At 40.5% G+C, this 16,188-nt stretch overlaps 1 protein-coding gene across 1 annotated transcript in view; it reads left to right on the forward strand.

Moving 5' to 3' along the window:
* COL24A1 (collagen type XXIV alpha 1 chain) overlaps nucleotides 1-16,188 on the forward strand; it is a gene marked incomplete at its 3' end in the record, with an annotated part of 230,410 nt that overhangs the window by 13,801 nt on the left and 200,421 nt on the right. The window contains 1 exon segment of the mRNA XM_034780084.1: nucleotides 8,326-9,641. Within this exon segment, the coding sequence (XP_034635975.1) occupies nucleotides 8,326-9,641 (1,316 nt within the window).

Below are 16,188 nucleotides of genomic sequence, written 5' to 3' on the forward strand. Positions count from 1 at the left end.
TGAGGGGTCCTGACCCCCAGTTTGAGAACCCCTGATCTAATTACTGCTGTGTACAGTGGAGGTTGCTGCAGGTTTTATGTTTATATTGGTGGGTTTAAAATGATTGCCAAGGATGCCTAGAGCTTAGGACACACTCCTGTTCTTAGAAGTCTATGTAGATAAAATACAGCGGCAGAGTGATTTGGAATCATGCGATTTTTCTACCCCAGGCTCATGCTCCTAGATTAGAGGAAAAAGCAGATCGGAGGAGCCATTCTGATGTATGAAGAAGAAAATGTTCCATATATTTCACATCCACATAAGCAAATGAAGTTTCAAAAAGTGTTTGTTTGCCCCTCTATGGACATGAACATAAGAATGGCCATACTGGGTCAGACCAAAGGTCCATCTAGCCCAGTATCCTGTCTTCTGACAGCTGTCAATGCCAAGTACCCCAGAGGGAATGAACAGAACAGGTATCATCAAGTGATCCATCCCCTGTTGCCCATTCCAGCTTCTGGCAAAGAGCTAGGGACACCATTCTAATAGAATTAATTGTTAAGCGCATACCACAATGTGAAAAGAACCCCCAAAACTGCATTAAAAGATAGCGAAGGTTGTAACTTAACCCATCAAATGTATGGAAGTTTTCAGAATAACATCATTACTTAGGCACAAGAGAACACATTATTGTTCTTCTACTGAAGCTTATTGTGACCACTTATTCAGAGCCTGATCCTTAATTCTGAAGCCCATATTTTTTTTTGGTTTAGGTAACAAACTTAACATTTTTACATTTGAATTTCTTTTATAACATGTTTCATGAAGAAATCTTGCTACAGCTATCATTACACTCTTGTAGACATTACCCCCTTTGTAGCTGATATCCCGTTCTATGTAACTCAATGGGAAATCTCCTTAAATGAAAATTCCCCCTAAAGCAGATGTCCTATGCAACACTTCAGTTCTATTTAAGTCCTATATTAAGGGCTTAGTTGGGACCAAAATAATACACTTGGCCTTGCGATGGCAACCTGCACCAGCATGAATTTCGCCTAGCATGTGGTTCTTGGAGATAGTAATAGAAAAGGCTGTAAAAAGTAGTTATGCATACAAAGTCACTATTTATAAAAGTTTTCTGATTTAAAACATGTGGGTTATTTTAAATAAGAAAAGGCATCAGGACATATTGAGATACCCATGTCTGCAAAATTTCAGTTCCTAAAAATCTCTCTTTAAGAAGTCGCTTAAATATAGGGTAGATTGCAGAATGACTTGTGAGGAACTGTATTGTGAAAGAGAAAATTGCTTAGATTTCTCAAAATCAAAAGAAAGTCAAAGAAAGAATCAGCAAAAAGTCAGACAGTTCAGCAGCCTATACCTCTGTCGAACTACATAGCAGATCCAGAGACAGTACTAAGCTGCTCACAGAATTATCTAGGGAGTTTGCCAAAGATTAAATGCCACCCATTAAGAATATCTTGGTACTTGGTTTCTGATTGATATGTTGAAAGGAGAGGTTATATTGGTAGTTATTCTGCCAAACATCATGTTGCTGGGTGGAGTAATTAATATGCATTGCCTCCTCTCTTGTTCTTACAAGGCAGCTATGCACACATTGCTTGAGAAGCAATGCATTGTGTAAATGTCCTTGTCTGTATGGGGCTAAACCACAAGTCAGTCTAGGGAACTCTGCATGCACAGCTCACAGGTTTAATTAGTACTCACTGCTCTACTTATTCCGCTGGGTCTCAAGCATCAGTCAGAGGAGTGCTCCCCATGTTAACTAAAACCCGACGCAGCATAGGGAGTGCTTAGCAACTGGACTTGCACAGTGATGTTGAGCTAGCCAGTCACATTTACCCTCTGCAGAGTTGACCAAACAGCTAGAAGGGTATATTCCTGCATCCTAGGAGGACTGAAGTGGGGAGGACACTGCAAGTAGCTCGTCCTCTAGGGTGACCGGACAGCAAATGTGAAAAATCAGGACAGGGGTGGGGGGTAATAGGAGACTATATAAGAAAAAGACCCAAAAATCGGGACTGTCTCTATAAAATTGGGACATCTGGTCACCCTATCATCCTCACAGCTGTCACGAGTGGCAGGGATAGCAAAAAGAGATAAGTTAGGCATAGGTTTTTGACCTAAGGGTGCTGGGGGTGCTGATACACCCCCTGGCTTAAAGTGGTTTCATCATACCCAGGGTTTACAATTTGGTTCAATGGCTCTCAGCACCCCCACTATACAAAATGTGCCAGCCCTCCTGAAGATAGGATGGAAATGCAGAGCCATAAAACAATCAGGGTGCTGTATCCTGACAATGCTACATAGTGATTGCTGCAGTTTATATGTCACTGTTGCCACACAACAGTACAGTTTCAGTCTCTTGTGCTGTCATTATTTGTGGCTGTTATGATTACATATCTGCTGGTGAACTGGGCATCCAGGTCACCTGACTCCCAGTGCGGTGCCTAGAGCTGGTTGAAAAATTTCTGGCAATGTATTTTTCAGTGGAAAATGGCTTTTTGGTGGATGTTTACATTTTGACATGTTAACATCCATTTCTGGCAATTTGTTGAGGTTTTAGATGAAAAACACAAAGAACTTTAAATTTTGCAGTTTTCAGTGGCCAAAAACTGGGGGGGAGGGGCTGTTGGTTTTTCAGTGGTCTTCACTACTTTGGTGGATGGTGCCACAAAGGGATAGGGAAGAGACAGAGCCAAAGTTTATTCCACCTTCCCCCGTCCCATCCCCCCCCACCCCTCCCGGCCCTCCAATGATGGAAAAACTTAATGAATTTTGCAGGGCATTAGGGAAGAAGGAGAAAAGCATCAGGCTGCAAAAGCCATAGCAATTTGTGACAAATATGCTCTTATTTACCGGGTAAAAGAGTAAGTGAAGACAGATGATGTGCAGAGATACATAAGGGAAAACAACTGACCTTCAATGGGTATAGAAAAATAATGGCTTTCATAATGGGGAAAGAGTTCAGAGGATTACATGTTCCTAAAACCCATGATGAATTTTGAAAGCTAAAACCAAACTTAATGTATTCAAAAGCGACCAAAGAACCCACACACCTGACCAGAAATCAAATACCCAGTTTGTAGCTGCGTGTTAGGACATAGCCAGTGTAAGTATGGCAGTATAGTTGGGGTGATTTGTTGCTACTTAATCTTTTGTGTCTTTTTTTTTCATTCTGCGCTTGCTTTGTGTTTAGCCCTCTCCTGAGCTGTCACTTGTTCAGAGGAAACTAGTATATTGCGGGTGTAAAAAGCATTTATGCTTTCTTTTTCATGAGGATCTTTGGTTCTTTTCTTTTTTCCATTATTCTTTTATGATGGAATTAGAGAGATTCTTTTTTACATTCTTTGAAACAAGAAAAACTAAATTTATCCTGCTTTTGTGTCTCAGCAAACTAAGAGAATAGCTTCTAAAAACTCTTGGGACATCGGGTACTTTTCAAAATAAACAGAATGAGGAACCAAGAATTGAGCACAATTTCTCTACAGTTGTCGGCACAGATACTAACACGATTTTCACTCCCATTCATGCTGACTTTAGAAAGTTTGTGTGCTGCAGATTTCAAGTGTCTCAGCAAACAGTCCACCTTTTAGCTCACCTCTACTGTGATGTCCATGTTTACTCTTCTCACTTGTTTAAATGACAACCAATGACATTTCCACCCATACAGTTTATTGAGAAAAATGCCATGAAATGAAAATGAATATTATTTATTTTAGAAATCATAAGGATAAAAACACTGCAAGGATACAGTACTCATGTTGATGGATAAGGATATGTAACTTGGAGCTTTGCAGTCACAGGAGGCTTGCCATCTTAGACCTTTCTCTATTTAATATGCAAAATGACTGCTGCTCATTAACTTATTTATTCATAATTTCTTTTAAAGCTCTGTAAACTGAAATCTTTGATTCATTCACCAAATAGTCTTCCCATACTACCTCCCCCCAATGTATCACAACAACCAGCTAGAAGGATAAACTCTAGAGGTGGGAGTGCAGCTCAAATTCCATGGCTCTTCAGTTCTTCACCTGTTAGGTTCCAGTTGTAGTGATGATTTTTGTGATTTGGGCACGTGTACTGAACTGTTAAGACCACAAAACTCATTCCCACAGGTCACCGAATAGCCAGTGTAATAACTTTTGGTCATTGATCTGGGGATGAAAGGGTCTATATCCTATTACAAATCCTCTGAGCTATCTAGTCAACCATTATGGGCCAGATTCTGCCTGGTTCTTAAATGGGTGCACAATAGTGGGATTGGGTCATATAAGGAGCTGTGGTCCCCCTTCCACAGCCCATGCAAGGGCCAGATAGCATTGTAATCCCTGCACTCTGGACCTACTCCTTTGGTGGTGCACAGTACCCTAAAGAAGCCAGGGCCAGAGCTTCATTTTTCCCTCCCCATGCCAAACACAACATGCACTGGCCAATGGAGCAGGCTGGCTGCCCTGCGGGGAGTATACTGCACCCAGCTAAGGAGTGTAGCAGCAGACAAGTAGCCTCTAAGCTCTGGAAGACATTCTGGCTCTTTGAAGCACAGTGCCTCCTAGTGTCTCCCTAGGGTAATGTGGCACCTCACAGCACTGCTGCCCCTTTCTCTGGGCTAAGTGTAACTGACACAATCAAGCTCTGTGACAATACTGTGCTGATGCATTTTTAAGAGGGAAGCTCTTAGCTAGGTTACTGAGGGCCTTCTTCCTGCACTGTATTTCTAAAGGCGATAGGATTGTATTAAGTCCATCCACGTCATCTTTACATTTGAACTGCCTGACTTTGGGCAGTTTTGTTATTACTTCAGAGGGAGGTACAGTATTTTTAATGTACAATGATTAAAAAAAATACTTAATAGCCCAGTTTGTTTGAGCCATCTCTGATTTATCCTTCAACTCTGATCCTTCTGACAAAGTCCATACTTACGAGTGTCGTTTTGCAAACACAAACACAATCCATCACAAACATAAGGTGTTTATAGAGTTAAAATGTGCCATTTAGGCACAGCCTGGAATTAGGAGGACACTGCCCCTGGGGGTAGCACCAAACCTTTTGTAGGGTGCAATTTGTTCCATCTTGTGCAGCCAACCACCTCAGCTGGCCAGTGCATAGAGGGTTCAGGGCCATGGCTGCTGCCTCCTTCGGGGTGTGATTTCCTCAGGGGAGCACCTGCACTCCCCAGAGCATAGGAGCTATAATTTTACCTGGTCTTTGCAAGAGCAATTCAAGTACTTCTTTCCCCTGTGCACACATGTCATGACTAAGCAGAATCTAGCCCAGGGCAAATCATGATTTTTCATTACCAGATGCATTAAATTTGGCAGTTGCATAGCAACCAAATATTTGCTATTAGTTTATGATGGATTAAAATACAGCCTGGATAAATTACCATATATACACATCTACCCCAATATAACGTGACCCGATATAACACGAATTCGGATATAACGCGGTAAAGCAGTGCTCTGGGGGGGCGGGGCTGCGCACTCTGATGGATCAAAGTAAGTTCGATATAACACGGTTTCAACTATAACGTGGTAAGATTTTTTGGCTCTTGAAGACAGCGTTATATCAAGGTAAAGGTGTACTCGTTCATTAGCCCGTTCGTTTATACGCTGACCCCCCAAGATGGATAGGTAAAAATAGCAAAAACTATAAGACCCTTTCATAAGCCAACCCTATATTTCAGGGGTTGGCAAACTTTGGCTCCTGGCCCGTTAGGGTAAGCCGCTAGTGGGCCTAGACGTTTTGTTTACCTGGAGCGTTCACAGGCACGGAGCGCCTCAGCTCCCAGTGGCGCCACTTCTCGCAGCTCCCATTGGCTGGGAACGGCGAACCACGGCCACAGGGAGCTGAGGGGCTCCATGCCTACAGACCCTCCAGGTAAACAAAATAACAGTGTATTAGATATTCAATTCAATGATTCCATAGAGTTTAAAATCATCAAATTTTGGTGTAGACCTATTTATAAGCCGACCCCCACTCTTTGATGGGTCACTTTTTTACTAAAAATATTCGGCTTATGAACGAGTATATACGGTAATTACTTTGTGGCATCCTGAGAAATTGTTAGGTATCTAAGATTTTCTCCAAAGATATGCTTTCTGTTGTCCCGGTCTGTGTTGGCTACCTGCCAGTACAAGCTTGGCACTACTGCAAACTCTCTAACATGACTAGAACCACTGCAAGGTGTGTAATTAATTTTCAAGCTGTACAGTGCACTCAGGTTTATGCTTTTGGTTCCAATTTTTAAAATACTTCCAAGGAAATCTCCAGCTTTTTTGTATTTTCTATAGAAACTGAGCCAAGATGTGTCTATTCTTAACATTTGCTACTAATATGCTCAGTAAACAGAAAGTGGGAGAGCTGGAAAAGGAAATCTAATATTGTGAATATCCATTTGTTTCAATTGCTGTCTTTTCATTTTATTTGTAGCTGTGCCTCCACTCCCTTAACCTTGGCAGAAATCCTTAGCCTCCACTGGCCACTCCCAATTTCATTTAAACCACTTAATAGTTAAAAAGCCTCAACTTTATTTACATAATGCAAACACAAATTACATAGCACAAGGTACCCTCTGCCAAAATACGATGGAAAATGCTAATCTCTCCCCAGTCAGGAGTAATAGCTGGGTCCCGCTGTTGGATACCAAAGAAATCCAACCAGAGGCCAACTCTCTCATCTCTATTAATTGATCAGAATATATTCACCCTCTTGGAGGAAATAGGCTTTTATTCCCCACTCAGGGCCAAAACTAGTTTGTACAGCAATGATCCTTCTGAAGTGAAGTGATCCACACAGTTGTAGCAGCAATCTCATGAGTGCTACATGTTAATGGATTACAACATTTTTCTCTCTTCCGCTATAATACAATCCTAGTTTAAATCATTTCTGTATAGCTGCAGCTTCTTGATTAACAGAAAGGATGGGGGCAGGATGGGGACTTTTTAGCCTAAGAGCCAAACATTGGAGAGCACTGGCACTTTTGTCCTGCTGATTCCCCTCCCTCACCTGGCCTATTCCTCCTTTGCATGGTCAGACTGCTTTTTCATGGCTTACCTCCTCTATGCCCTTTACAAGTAAACTCAGCAGAGGAAGAGGAGTACAAACGTTGTCATTGAGCCCATCACCCTTCGTCCCTCTGGGGAAACCTTTATTTTCCTCTTCCTCTGACTGTCCCATGGCACAGATATCTGCAACTGAGGGCTAGCCCATTCCTTCAAAGCCAGCCTCATTACTGCGTGGTGGGTGGGGCACCCTGATGGAATGGCAGCAGCTCTGTTCCTCACATACCAAATGCAGCATATCCACAATACACTCAATATCTCCGCTGTCAGGCTTACCTCTCTGCCTAACCGGAGGTTCCCTTATGGTACTTGGTGAGCTGTTGCTGTGCTAATATGCTGGTCATCTGTCTTTAAACAAAATTATACCTTGTGTTTTCAATAATGCTATTTATGCCAGGTGGTTACTGTGGTGGTATGTAAGTAATACATGACCTCTTGCCAGCTTGAAAGTTGCAGATTAGTAGTGATGATGTGAATTTAGAGTAAGTGGGGATTCTGCTTTCAGTCTGTTGGAAAACAGAGAGAGGACGGGAATTGGGAACTATTCCATTTTGTAAATTAGCTGCTCCATGTTTTAAGTTTTGGGAGCTTGTTGGAGTGTAGAGTGCTGTGATAGTGTTCTCACCAAATTGTAATCCCATTGTAGTACTGGGAATAAATGTACATGGACAGTTCTCAATCTCCATGTTATACAGCAGCCGGAGTTATGGCTGGGGAGAGGCCTTGGCAACATGCCTGCAGTGGGGTCATTCTGTCGAAGCCAGGGGAGCGTAGGAGGCCAGAACCAAAGTGGAAGCATGGGTACTCTTTGCCTCAATTCTTGTCAAATTTGGGAGTGGGACTTTTGCGGAGAGGGCAGCTCCCCTCCACCATAGGATAATGATGTGCCTGGTGTGTGGGGGGTGTCTCTATGGAGGAATCATCACACAGATTCCTCCCCTCATAGCACCTCCTGTGGGTGAATCAAGTGAGAAGACAAGCGGGGTCTTAGGTTTTAAAAAGCAAGTTGGGGATTGTTTTGTTCATCAGTTTAGCTGACTTTAGTCAGGTTTCTGCTCTCCGTTTAAATCACTGACTGATGCATCTTACTTTGGGATTTAGTGACATTCTGTGAAATATAATTTTATTCAGATGCTGGTATTGATATTAGGGTGTGTGTGTGTGTGTGTCTATATGCTATATATGAATATAAATCAATTTATGAGCATATGCATGAAACAAAACAATAATACATCCCCCCCCCTTTTTGTTTCTTTTGCAGGCATAGATGTTCTTCACCAGTTAGGCCTTGGTGGGAAAGACATACAACATCCATCAACAGTGTCTACAATGCCCTTGTCATCTGTTCCATTACCTCAGGGGGTTCACTTAACAGCATCAGGCGTTGTTTTAACCAGAGATGCACACATTGAATCCCCTATCACTCAAGTCATACCATCAAGTCTAGGGAATCAATTCACATTATTGATTGGGCTACACTCTTATAGAGTAAACAATGCTTTTCTTTTCAGTATTAGAAACAAAAACAGACTGCTATTTGGTGTACAGTTGCTACCAAGGAAGGTAGTGGTATACATTGGAGGGAAGCAGTCTGTATATTTTGATTACAGTATTCATGATGAACAATGGCATTCATTTGCTATTGACATTAGAGACAAGACAGTCTCAATGTTTGCTGAGTGTGGAAAGAAATATTACAGCAGGGAAACACTTTCTAAAGTACAGATATTTGATTTGGATGGTTTGTTTACCTTAGGACGGATGAACTCTCAGTCTGTCAGCTTTGAAGGAGTAATATGTCAACTGGATATTATCCCCTCTGCACAAGCCTCTGCAAACTATTGTAAATATGTAAAACAGCAATGTCGCCAAGCTGAAACATACCGATCTCTGCCAGCACCTCCCGACACATCAGCTGGGGTGTCTGTAAACTTTCCAAGCAAACAGTTTGGTGACAACACCCAATCTGAACATAAATCATTTTACACACAGAAAGAAGCATTAAACCTTCCTATTAACAACACTGCACCAGTCCATTCCCTACCTGAATCCTTAGCATTAAGAACTGTTACTCCATCGGAGCTTGCAAAATCTGAACCTCAGTCCACAACAATTAGACCTGAAGCAAGTGTCCAGGAAAACTTCAGTCTGTCAATTCATCAACAGGGCTTGATCAAAAAGAGGAATGGCACCAAAAAAACCCTGGGATCACCTCAAAATAGTTCAGATAATGCCACAGAAGATGCAGGCGGAAAAAGTGAGCCCCCCCTCATTTCTCCTGTAAGACAGAGTAAGATCAAAGATGCGAAAACACAGGTAAAGGCCAAGCAGCATTCAGGTGAACCCCTGGAAATGCAACAAATCTTAAATACCACACTATACAGGGCTACCGTAGACCTGTCTTTGGATAATCAGCTCAATCCATGGGAGGAAGGTGCATTTGATGCTGATGAGACTTATGATGCAGAAAACGGTTATGAATTTGATGTTGAAAGTTACAGTTATGATTATGAAGATCTTAACAAAATGTTTGAAATGGAGAATACAAGAGGGCCAAAAGGGGAAACCGGACCTCCAGTAAGTTGTCTTTATTATAAACATTAATATACTATAGCAACACACATTTAACAGAAGGGTCTGAAATAAGCTCTGAAAAGTATGGCAAAACTGAGACAGAAACTTCTTAATGTACTGTATAAATGTATGGTTGCCGTAAGATGTGCTGTCCAGAATGTACTTTTGGCATAAATGTATTTTTTTGTACACTGACAGAGTACGAAGACACTCAGTTGTGGTAAAATGATAAGCAAACCAGATATAGTGTCTTTTTTATTTGAAATGCAGCAAGATATTTATAACTGCACTAGATATAAATAGCTACTTAATAAAATTATAGGGTTGATGCATACAGTACATAAGTGTTAAGACTACAGCGTGACCAAAATGGATAAAATGAGCCAAAGAAAATAAATGAATTTGTTATAAGAATGATAGAAGATTCTCAGATGAGCAGCACTCTTAGGGTATGTCTACATTGCAGTTAGACATCCACGGCTGGCCCATGCCAGCTGATTTTGGCTAAAGGGCTGTTTAGTTGCAGTGTAGATGTTCAGGCTCGGGCTGCAGCCTGACCTGTGGACCCTCCCATCTTGCAGGGTCCTGGATTCCAGGCTCCAGCCTGAGCCTGAACTACTGCACCACAAAACAGTCCCTTAACCCAAGCCCCGCAAGCCCAAGTCAGCTGGCATGAGCCAGCCACAGGTTTTTAATTGCAGTGTAGACATACGCTTAGAGGTGATAATCACATGATGGAAAACAGTTTATTCAGGTAGAAAATATTTGCATGAGACAGAACACAAAATCTAAATCAGGAACTCCATTCCTGTGGGATCTGAATATAACCATATATTTAGAGCATTCTGACGCTACTTAAAATTCTAATTATTGAGGCCACTCTGTAGCCCAAGCCCCTAGGACAGTGGTTCCCAAACTTGGTTCATGGCTTGTTCAGGGTAAGCCCCTGGCGGGTCGTACAGTTCCCATTGTCCGGGAATGGTGAACCGCAGTCCCTTGTTTTGCAGTTCCATCACAAAATGCATTTAATTAATTATTGTGATAAGCAACTTCTGAAATGTGTGAAAATGCATGTTTGTATTTCTTTACTGTGAACTTAAATGTCCTCTTATTTTATATGTGCAATATCCAAACACCTTCCTAATATTTGCAGATAGAAACTAATTTATGTGAGATTGCAGGCTGACTGTAGAATGTTCCCCAACATGCTTAACTTGAGTAATATGATAGTTGATTCTTATTTGAGTTTCTGGTTGAGCTCCAGAAACCATAGCAGGGAGTAGATAATTCCACTTGTGCTCCTCTGTGTGTTTGTGGTTATTACTGGAAAGTTATTTGATATATGTCAGGCAGCCTCTAATATGTTTGAATAAGTCCATAAATTTAGTGTGTGTATTCTCTCTCAGTGCAGCAGACATCTTTTCATAAAACTAGTCATCAGCAACTAAAAATCCTATCTAAGAGCCCAATTTCTACTTTAAACAAGATCCAGATGCTAAGGGCTAGAGAGACAATTGAGAAACGATGTGTTAAAAAAGTAATTTAAAGATAATCCATGAGTGATCTTGCTTGCTTGTCCTGAATATGAGGCCAGTCCTTCATTTTGTTGTTTTTTGCCCTTTGTAACAATATTTCTATAGTTATATCGTTAAGTCCTTGCTGTCATCAAGATGTTGTTAATTGTTGTTTTTAAAGATGAGGACATTTTATAACTACCAATAGATTGTGTTGAATTGGAAAGGATAATGCAAAAAAATTGCATGACAAGATTTCAGTCAGTCAGAAAATCAAATCTGTTCTTTCACAAATAGCACTGAAATCTTTATGGGACATATTGTTTATTCTTGGTACTACAATAGCACCTGGGGGCCTCAACCACAATCAGGGCCCCATTGTGTTAGGTGCTGTTCAGACATGTAGTAGGAGACAGTCTGTGATTCAGAGGTCTTGCAATCTAAATAGACAAGATAGACAAAGGAAATGTTAATATCCCCACTTTATAGAAGGGGAACTGGAAAATGCAGAAAAATTAAGGATCTGATCTAGCAAAACACTTAGGTATGGGCTTAACCTTAAGCATGTGAGTACTCCTATTGAAATAAATGGGACCACTTGCATGTTTAAAGTTAAATGTGCTTGGGAATGGATCATTTGATGATTACCTGTTCTGTTCATTCCCTCTGGGGCACCTGGCATTGTCTACTGTCGGAGGATGGGATGCTGGGCTGGATGGACCTTTGGTCTGACCCAGTGTGGCCGTTCTTACGTTTTTATGTTCTTTGTTGGGTCATAGATCCTAAGTATCTTACTCAAAGTAACCCAGAGGGAATCTGTGGAAGAGTCAGGAATTTAGCCTAGATCTCCTGAGCTCCAATCCAATGCCTTTACCACAGGACCATCCTTCTTCTCACATGGGGGAAGATGTAGAGTTTACTGCCATAGCAGGAGCTCCTGAAGCTCCTAGCCTTCTCTACAATAAGGTTTTGGAGGTAACGTGCACCAATGGGATCTCTGGAGAAATGCAGCCTGTAAATCCAGAAGAACACAGGGACTGCCACTCTGATTGGCCCCTATTTCATGGGGAATGTTCTTTGCTCCCTCTCTGAGTCTTATACACCTCTGAAGGAGCCAGTGATAATCTGGTTCTTATCTATTCAGTCACATCACTCCGTTTCCTCACTAAGTCTGCTCCCTTGAACAGTAATTCACCTCCAAACCAACACTTGAATAGATTCATGTGAGCCCTACCCCTAAAATCTCATCACTGGAAAACCTGAGAAAGCAGCAGCAAAGAACTTTCAAAGTTCCATCACAGTATGAAAATGCTGACGAGACATGAAAAAAAATTTTTTTTTTCATTATGTCATCGCTGGTTTAAACCTTTTTTTCAAGGATTCAACACAGAAATAATTTTCAATCTATTAGAGTTGACAAGCAATAACTTGCTTTTGTGGTTTTCAAACTCCTCAACTTTGCTTTAGCTTTATAATCATCCACCCTAACCGACTCTTGCCTAGTATAATTAGGGCCCCCTGAATTCCATGATCCCACAGCTATGGAATTCACCCTTTGCTACAGAAATTTAAGCTTTCATTTATGGATGGTGTATGAGTTAGGCACCCTTTTCTTTAGTATTTTTTTATAAATCTCAATAAAATACGTAAGTGCTAGTGGGTTTTTTTATTTATGATTGAAAAAATCCCCTTCCAAATATGGATGAATATAAATTGGAGCAATGTTGTCTTCCTGACTAAGAACTGTCTCATTCACCTCAATGGGCTGTTGTATTGCAGTAATCCCTAAGGGCCTCAGTGATGGACCAGGACCCCATTGCGTTAGACACTGTACAAACATAGAACAAAAAGATGGACCCTCCCCCAAAGAGGCTGTTGACTTGAAACATAAATATGACAATATAAGTAAATATCATCATCTTTAACCATTCCATTGCTGGTCATTTTAATGGAAATTGAGCTAATGTGCTTATTGCACAATCGTAAGTCATCTCCCTTGACTTTCCAAATACCCCATGTCTTCAGTTTCAAAAACCTCCATCCTCATCTCTGCCAGCTTATTGAAAATTTAGGGCTAGAATACAGTAAGCAGAATTTAATAGCAAAATAAGTAATGGAAGATGTACTGTAATTATGTATTATTTATTTTCATACTTAATTAAACAAAGCCTAAATTTTTGAATTTGGATTTTGCTGTGAAATTTGGATCTGGTACACGATGCCTTGCATACAGACCTCTGATGTTAATGGTATCACTTTAGCAATCCTGGAAATTCTAGCTTTCCTAATTCACCATGGAAGAGATTTCCATAACTGTAGGAGAAAGTGACCAGTCACACTATTGATTGGATACCCTCCGATTGTGATTCATGATGCACTTCCATGCAATTTGTAGGGATTAGTGCTTTCCATTATTTTTGGCTGGAAATTTTGAAAATGAAGTGGCATAAAAATAATCCTACATAATGCTGAAAGATTCTTTTATTTCAGGACTATACGTTGCTTTGTCAGCACTTAGGTGTTTTACAAGATTGGCTAGGAGGCATAGTTGAAATCAAACATGAATATGAATTCATTCACTTCTTAATTCTTCATTAAAAGGAAATGGTAGTGACTGGTTCCAACACCTTAAGAGAGAGAATCCTATCATTACTCTGCACATCAAACTTCCATTAAAGTCAGTAGGACTTCTGTGTGCTGAACTGTAACTAGACCACCATCTAGGATCTGATGTTGCAAATGCCAGCTACTGAGTATAGTACTTACTACTGTGGAACTACACCTGATATTAAGCACTATGGGTCTGATTCTGCATTATAGCACTCACTCACAAAACTTCCCATTGGGACCTATGTGTCATAGTAAGACCCAGATACTGTACTTCTGCGCCCATGAGGAGCTGTATTGAAGTCAGGGGACTCATGAGGGTGCAGGAGTTTGTCCTCATGAAGTCATTGGGGCCTGAATGTTTGCAGGATTGGCCCCTAATTATTTGTGACTTTTGTAGTATTTCTCAACATCTGAAGGAAGCTTTCACAGTTTTTAGGTGCACAGTAAACTCAAGCATTTATTAGAAACATACATGAGGAAAATATACAAGAATTATTGTTAATACACCATTCCCATTAAACCAAGTTATTATTTTCAATTTGCATCTGTAGTACCATTTAGAAGATAATGTACAATTATTATGTTGTTTGATGTACCAAACAATGATTTGGTTCATCATATAAAATGTAATATGCTATGCAGTTGTTTAATGATTAATTACAGTTTATAATTATTGGAGGAAAGACTATTGAAACAAACCACCAATTTCCCTAGGTTGGGAACGTATCAGATTGACTCTGGAATTATTGACTTTGTGACTTTCGTTGGTTGTGTAGAAGCTCTTGGGAGTCTTTGTGTAGGTATCTAGAACTAACTTTCTATGTCAGTATAAAAACAGAAGAAATAAGTTGGTTTCAAGCTGTAACTATTGTAACTACTTCCACAGGCAGTAGAATTCTGTGCAGTGGTGTAACTTGCGAATAATTGAAAAACAATTATCAGCAAACTCTCCAATGGTCTCCACCAAATATACAATAAGTTCAGTAGTTGCTTTAGCTAAACAGGGACATCCGTTTCCTAATACTGCTCCGCTGTCAATTTGAAGTAGCAGCAGTTCAATTAATTTAATTAAGGAGTGTTTTTGTTAATAACTTAACCAACTGGCTAAACTGTTGGTGTAATAGGCTAGCAATGTTTGCCTGAAACACACTACCCTGGTAGCAAATGATTATGTTGAGAAAGGTTTAAGTGGCTTCTGCTGACTCAAGTAGCAGGTTGCTCATTATCCCACCTGGATGTAAGGTAGGCGATAGTAAATATTTAGAGAGAAGGTCGATGGGGGGTGAGCTGAGCAGTTCTGAGGTAGGAACCTTAGTGGGGAGGTTTATGTTCACACATCTTTATAAAGATTCTGGCTACTAAGTGCAATGTTCTAGGAATTGTTGGCAGTTGGTTTTGTTGTAATGGTGGCATCCATAGATCAGATCTTTATGCCCTATGAAGAAAAATTAATTCTTTTTATAGCATTATACCATTCATTGTCCTTAGACCAATAAAAGCAATTACTCATTATTTCATTAATTCATAAGTTGCCTAGTGCATAGCACATAGGTGCTATACAAAAGACAAAATAAAACGAAAAAGAAATCTTTAAAAATTAGAAGCCAAACAGGCCCAAATACACATCCAACCGCACCGAACAAATCTGGAACAAGGATCACGAAGAGATGTAAATAGGCATTAGTATTTTTATAAGGGGAAAATAGGGATTCCAGCTATCAAAACACTTTATTTTAAAACAAATGTAATCAGTGTCTGAAATAGGGTGTAGAAAGAGCTTCACATTACAATTAAAAAAGCAATGTACCATAACGTTAAAATATTTTACTTGTCCACTTTTTATGAAGAAATGTAGTTGACTCTTTCCCTTGTGTAGCCCCAGGGTAACTTTCTGTGCATGGTGCATCTCCTAACTTCAGTTATTCAAAAAGGAAAGAATAGGAAACAGTTCCTCCAGATGTAACAAGATGCGGAAACTCCAGGCTTTTTTTAGTTATATTTTTGGAACTCTCCCTCAACAAGAATGCCAGGTCAAGCTCTGTGTGTCTGTCTGCTCTTTTTTTATTCTTGGAAGTGAAATTCACTCAAATGCCTTGTCTATGCTAGAGAAATTTGGCATGCTAACCAGTGCTTGTGTGATGCCTGCCATTTTGGCTGACTCATCAGGATGTGAACTGGGGACTTAAAGAGCTAAAAATATGAGCTGCTACAGCATGAGCTATAGAGCCAAGGGCCTATAGCAGCCAGTGTAACAGACTCACATCCTCCTCAGATCAGGCACAGAGGGGAACCTGTAACATACACTCACCAGTGGGTCATGGTTGGTCCCTGTAGCATGCCTGTAATGCACCATATGTCCACACCTACAAATGTTCCTAACAGTCCACAGGCAACTGCATTAGCTCTAGACTTGCTTTAGGCAAGGT

Source organism: Trachemys scripta, chromosome 8, assembly GCF_013100865.1.
Source record: "Trachemys scripta elegans isolate TJP31775 chromosome 8, CAS_Tse_1.0, whole genome shotgun sequence".
NCBI classification, from domain to species: Eukaryota; Metazoa; Chordata; order Testudines; family Emydidae; genus Trachemys; species Trachemys scripta.